The sequence below is a fragment of the Callionymus lyra genome, chromosome 12 (assembly GCF_982586985.1).
Source record: "Callionymus lyra chromosome 12, fCalLyr1.hap1.1, whole genome shotgun sequence".
Taxonomy (NCBI): Eukaryota; Metazoa; Chordata; class Actinopteri; order Syngnathiformes; family Callionymidae; genus Callionymus; species Callionymus lyra.
The window spans coordinates 1,219,686-1,227,035 of NC_141829.1; the positions used below are offsets into that span (position 1 = coordinate 1,219,686).

At 36.1% G+C, this 7,350-nt stretch overlaps 1 protein-coding gene across 1 annotated transcript; it reads right to left on the reverse strand.

Moving 5' to 3' along the window:
* Positions 1–2,198: 2,198 nt before the first annotated feature.
* LOC148067960 (olfactory receptor 51L1-like) lies at positions 2,199–3,107 on the reverse strand. The gene has a single exon (XM_087804535.1). It carries the CDS (start codon positions 3,105–3,107, stop codon positions 2,199–2,201), a length of 909 nt encoding a protein of 302 aa, XP_087660661.1.
* Positions 3,108–7,350: the final 4,243 nt, after the last annotated feature.

Sequence of the window (7,350 nt, forward strand, 5' to 3'; positions counted from 1 at the left end):
TTTCTTCTTCTCCTCTTCTTCTTCTTCTTCTCCTCTTCTTCTTCTTCTCCTCTTCTTCTTCTTCTCTTCTTATTCTTCTTCTCCTCTTCTTCTTCTCCTCCTCTTCTTCTTCTTCTCCTCTTCTTCTTCTTCTCCTTCTCTTCTTCTCCTCCTCCTCTTCTTCTTCTCCTCTTCTTCTTCTCTTCTTATTCTTCTCCTCCTCTTCTTCTTCTTCTTCTTCTTCTTCTTCTCCTCCTCTTCTCCTTCTTCTCCTCCTCCTCTTCTTCTTATCCTCTTCTTATTCTTCTTCTCTTCTTCTCTTCTTCTCTTCTTCTCTTCTTCTCTTCTTCTCTTCTTCTCTTCTTCTTCTTCTCCTCTTCTTCTTCTTCTCTTCTTCTCTTCTTCTCCTCCTCTTCTTCTTCTTCTCCTCTTCTTCTTCTTCTCTTCTTCTCTTCTTCTCCTCCTCTTCTCCTCCTCTTCTTCTTCTCCTCTTCTTCTTCTTCTCTTCTTCTCTTCTTCTCCTCCTCTTCTCCTCCTCTTCTTCTTCTCCTCTTCTTCTTCTTCTCTTCTTCTCTTCTTCTCCTCCTCTTCTTCTCCTCTTCTTCTCTTCTTCTCCTCCTCTTCTCCTCCTCTTCTTCTTCTCCTCTTCTTCTTCTTCTCTTCTTCTCTTCTTCTCCTCCTCTTCTTCTCCTCTTCTTCTTCTTCTCCTCCTGACCCTCTTGTCTGGAGCTAAAGGCTTCCTAAGGTCAAAGGTCATAAGGCAGATTATCGTTGATGTTGACAAACGTAATAAAGTCTTCAAGGTTAAACATCTTTGTTTTAACTTCACAGCAGATTCTTGAAGAGACAGAAGTCGAGACAAAATAGAAGATAAAACAACGTTTTCTCTGGATCTTCATATCAAGGTCAAGAATAGATTTCTTCCTTTTCAGTGAATATTTGACAGTTTTTATTGATGAAAACATTGAATCAAACATTTTTATTTGTGTGTAAAAAGTTCTGATCGTAACTCGTTTGAATCCACAGAAGATGTTTTTCTTCTTTGATGAAAAGAATCTTTTATGACAAAGATTTGTTTGCAACAGGAACAGGAAGTGAAGTCAAGCCTGGAGGTGAAGCTGACACATCATGATGATGTTGAGATGATGTTCTGGATGAAAGAGGACCTGCAGGACCATGGAGTCTGGATCCATGGAGCTGGAATCATAGGTTAGATTGTTCTGAGGAACATGAGGTTGATTTCATCAAATCTTACACGAATCAATAGAAACTTCTGACCTGATGTTCTGTCCAGACAACATGTCCTCGTCCCTCAGTGTTCTGCTCTAGATGGTTCTTCTCTGAGGAGCTTGGATGCTCTCAGTGTTCTGCTCTAGATGGTTCTTTGAGGAGCTTGGAGGCCCCCAGTGTTGCTGCTCTAGATGGTTCTTCTCTGAGGAGCTTGGATGCCCTCAGTGTTCTGCTCTAGATGGTTCTTTGAGGAGCTTGGAGGCCCCCAGTGTTGCTGCTCTAGATGGTTCTTCTCTGAGGAGCTTGGATGCCCTCAGTGTTCTGCTCTAGATGGTTCTTCTCTGAGGAGCTTGGAGGCCCCCAGTGTTGCTGCTCTAGATGGTTCTTCTCTGAGGAGCTTGGAGGCCCCCAGTGTTGCTGCTCTAGATGGTTCTTCTCTGAGGAGCTTGGAGGCCCCCAGTGTTGCTGCTCTAGATGGTTCTTCTCTGAGGAGCTTGGATGCCCTCAGTGTTCTGCTCTAGATGGTTCTTCTCTGAGGAGCTTGGAGGCCCTCAGTGTTGCTGCTCTAGATGGTTCTTCTCTGAGGAGCTTGGATGCCCTCAGTGTTCTGCTCTAGATGGTTCTTCTCTGAGGAGCTTGGAGGCCCCCAGTGTTGCTGCTCTAGATGGTTCTTCTCTGAGGAGCTTGGATGCCCTCAGTGTTCTGCTCTAGATGGTTCTTCTCTGAGGAGCTTGGAGGCCCCCAGTGTTCTGCTCTAGATGGTTCTGCTCTGAGGAGCTTGGATGCCCTCAGTGTTCTGCTCTAGATGGTTCTTCTCTGAGGAGCTTAAAGGCCCCCAGTGTTCTGCTCTAGATGGTTCTTCTCTGAGGAGCTTAAAGGCCCCCAGTGTTGCTCTCACAAAGATCATGGAATCAAACATGTTCTTCGCCTCTTAAAGTTGAATAATTTATTGAAGTTCAAACCATGAGATGTTTCTAAAACATGTCTTTTCATACAAATATATTTCTGATGTGTTTCCTGATTTCCTGTAACTTCATTCCGTAGATCAGAGGGTTCAACAACGGAGGGATGACCACGAACTCCAGCGCCAGAACGATGGCAGCAAACGGGTTGATCTCCTCCAGGTCGTACCTGCTGAGAGAGATGTCACAGAAGACGGCGATGGCGAAGATGACGAAGGACACGATGTGAGGCAGACACTGCTGGAAGGCTTTGCCTCTGAAGTCGGCCGAGCGCCCCCAGCAGATGAGCAGGATGTGGAGGTACGTGTACATGACGAAGACCAGCGGGCAGAAGACCGCCGTGATGGTGACCAACAGGCCCACGATGTTGTTGGCCTCGGTCGGGACGCAGGACAGTTTGACGATGTTCCAGTTGGCGCAGTAGATCTTCTGGATCTCGTTGCCGCACAGGAGCAGGCGGCTGGACAGGCCGATGCACAGGCTGAGGATGAAGAAGGAGTGGATCTGCGTGAGGCCCACCATGGAGACCACACGTCCGCTCGTCATCTTCCTGCCGTAGTGCAGCGGCTGACAGACGGCCACGTAGCGGTCGTACGCCATGATGCTGAGGAGGCTGAGCTCGCTGGAGGCGTACGTGTAGATGACGTACACCTGAGTGTAGCAGCCCAGGTACGGGATCAGGTGAGTGTCGGACAGAAGGTCGCCCAGGAACCTGGGGAAGAACCCGGCCGAGCCGTACAGGTCGTTGATGGACAGACAGGCCACCAGGATGTACATGGGCTGGTGCAGGTTCCTCTGGCAGAAGATGACGGAGATCATGACCATGTTGGACACAACGATGACGCTGTAGAGCAGCAGGAAGAAGACGAACGCCACGTAGCGGTACTGACCGATGTCCACGAACATGGTGAGGTTGAAGTAGAGGTTGTTCTCCATAGTTCTGTGGAGAAGAACATCAGCAGCTTCAAGGACACTCACCTGCTCAGGTGCGTCTTTTATCTACTCCCTCTCTTATCAGTCGCTCTCGAGATCCTCGTCAGTGGATCAGAAGGGACTTCATTGGATGATGGACTTCCTGTCTCTGACCATGTGTCGCGTTCCATGTCAGTGACGGATCCTTTGATACTCTTTGAATGAAGTATCTTTGCTGTATATTCATACTTTATTTATGTCATACTTTATATTCACACTGTATTTATGTCATACTTTATATTCATACTTTATATTCATACTTTATTTATGTCATACTTTATATTCACACTTTATTTATGTCATACTTTATATTCATACTTTATTTATGTCATACTTTATATTCATACTTTATATTCATACTTTATTTATGTCATACTTTATATTCACACTTTATTTATGTCATACTTTATATTCACACTGTATTTATGTCATACTTTATATTCATACTTTATTTATGTCATACTTTATATTCATACTTTATATTCATACTTTATTTATGTCATACTTTATATTCACACTTTATTTATGTCATACTTTATATTCATACTTTATTTATGTCATACTTTATATTCATACTTTATATTCATACTTTATTTATGTCATACTTTATATTCATACTTTATTTATGTCATACTTTATATTCACACTTTATATTCATACTTTATTTATGTCATACTTTATATTCATACTTTATATTCATACTTTATTTATGTCATACTTTATATTCATACTTTATTTATGTCATACTTTATATTCATACTTTATATTCATACTTTATTTATTTCATACTTTATATTCATACTTTATTTATGTCATACTTTATATTCATACTTTATATTCATACTTTATTTATGTCATACTTTATATTCATACTTTATTTATGTCATACTTTATATTCATACTTTATATTCATACTTTATTTATGTCATACTTTATATTCATACTTTATATTCATACTTTATATTCATACTTTATATTCATACTTTATATTCATACTTTATTTATGTCATACTTTATATTCATACATACTTTATATTCATACTTTATTTATGTCATACTTTATATTCATACTTTATATTCATACTTTATTTATGTCATACTTTATATTCATACTTTATATTCATACTTTATATTCATACTTTATTTATGTCATACTTTATATTCATACTTTATATTCATACTTTATATTCATACTTTATATTCATACTTTATTTATGTCATACTTTATATTCATACTTTATTTATGTCATACTTTATATTCATACTTTATATTCATACTTTATTTATGTCATACTTTATATTCATACTTTATATTCATACTTTATATTCATACTTTATATTCATACTTTATTTATGTCATACTTTATATTCATACTTTATTTATGTCATACTTTATATTCACACTTTATATTCATACTTTATTTATGTCATACTTTATATTCATACTTTATATTCATACTTTATTTATGTCATACTTTATATTCATACTTTATATTCATACTTTATTTATGTCATACTTTATATTCATACTTTATATTCATACTTTATATTCATACTTTATATTCATACTTTATTTATGTCATACTTTATATTCATACTTTATTTATGTCATACTTTATATTCACACTTTATATTCATACTTTATTTATGTCATACTTTATATTCATACTTTATTTATGTCATACTTTATATTCATACTTTATATTCATACTTTATTTATTTCATACTTTATATTCATACTTTATTTATGTCATACTTTATATTCATACTTTATATTCATACTTTATTTATGTCATACTTTATATTCATACTTTATTTATGTCATACTTTATATTCATACTTTATATTCATACTTTATTTATGTCATACTTTATATTCATACTTTATTTATGTCATACTTTATATTCATACTTTATATTCATACTTTATTTATGTCATACTTTATATTCATACTTTATATTCATACTTTATATTCATACTTTATATTCATACTTTATTTATGTCATACTTTATATTCATACTTTATATTCATACTTTATTTATGTCATACTTTATATTCATACATACTTTATATTCATACTTTATTTATGTCATACTTTATATTCATACTTTATATTCATACTTTATTTATGTCATACTTTATATTCATACTTTATATTCATACTTTATATTCATACTTTATTTATGTCATACTTTATATTCATACTTTATATTCATACTTTATATTCATACTTTATTTATGTCATACTTTATATTCATACTTTATTTATGTCATACTTTATATTCATACTTTATATTCATACTTTATTTATGTCATACTTTATATTCATACTTTATATTCATACTTTATATTCATACTTTATATTCATACTTTATTTATGTCATACTTTATATTCATACTTTATATTCATACTTTATTTATGTCATACTTTATATTCATACTTTATATTCATACTTTATTTATGTCATACTTTATATTATAGCTCAACAACAATCCCCTGAGACTCTAATGATCCACTAACGATCCACTAACGATCCACTAACGATACACTAACGATCCACTAACGATACACTAACGATCCACTAACGATACACTAACGATCCACTAACGATACACTAACGATCCACTAACGATACACTAACGATCCACTAACGATCCACTAACGATCCACTAACGATCCACTAACGATCCACTAACGATCCACTAACGATACACTAACGATACACTAACGATCCACTAACGATCCACTAACGATACACTAACGATACACTAACGATCCACTAACGATACACTAACGATCCACTAACGATCCACTAACGATACACTAACGATACACTAACGACGCTCCAGGGACAGAAAAACCCTTTAAAGTCACAATAAATACTTCATGAGATCAAAATGTTTTTTTAATCAAAATAAACGTAACAAACGATGTTTTAAGAAGGAAATGATTTTCATCTTCATTCGACAGATCGTCTCCTTCAACACCTGTCATGAACACGTCACCTCATCAGATCATCTGACTCACCTGTCAATCACACCTGGACGCTCTGATGATGAATGAATGAACTGACGAGCGTTGATGTTGATTGACAGGTGTCATGGTTCGGGTCAAAGGTCAAACCAACAAACCAGTTCAAACCTAAAGTGTGTTAATAAAGATATTAATAAACATTAGTTTCATATGTTGTCAGAAACACACACTCAGAGCAACACAATGATTATTAATGTTTATGTTTTTAAATCAAAACATTAACTTTGTCTTTAAGTTTTTAGGATTTTAATACTTTCATGGAAAAATAGATATTTTCAAGTAAAACGAGAAGATGTTTTAAAAACAACAATAGATACGATTAGAATGTGTTCATTATAACGACACATGTGTGTATCATTGTGTGTGTGTATCATTGTGTGTGTGTATCAGTTTGTGTGTGTATCATCGTGTGTGTGTATCATCGTGTGTGTGTATCATCGTGTGTGTGTATCATCGTGTGTGTGTATCATTGTGTGTGTATTATCGTGTGTGTATTATCGTGTGTGTATCATCGTGTGTGTATCATCGTGTGTGTGTATCATCGTGTGTGTGTATCATCATGTGTGTGTACCATCGTGTGTGTGTATCATTGTGTGTGTATTATCGTGTGTGTATTATCGTGTGTGTATCATCGTGTGTGTATTATCGTGTGTGTGTCATCGTGTGTGTGTATTATCGTGTGTGTATTATCGTGTGTGTATTATCGTGTGTGTCATCGTGTGTGTGTATTATCGTGTGTGTATCATCGTGTGTGTATTATCGTGTGTGTGTCATCGTGTGTGTGTCATCGTGTGTGTATTATCATGTGTGTGTCATCATGTGTGTATCATCGTGTGTGTATTATCGTGTGTGTGTCATCGTGTGTGTGTCATCGTGTGTGTATTATCGTGTGTGTGTCATCATGTTTGTATCATCGTGTGTGTATTATCGTGTGTGTGTCATCGTGTGTGTATTATCGTGTGTGTGTCATCGTGTGTGTGTATTATCGTGTGTGTATTATCGTGTGTGTATCATCGTGTGTGTGTATTATCGTGTGTGTATTATCGTGTGTGTATCATCGTGTGTGTATTATCGTGTGTGTGTCATCGTGTGTGTATTATCGTGTGTGTGTCATCGTGTGTGTATTATCGTGTGTGTGTCATCGTGTGTGTGTATTATCGTGTGTGTATTAT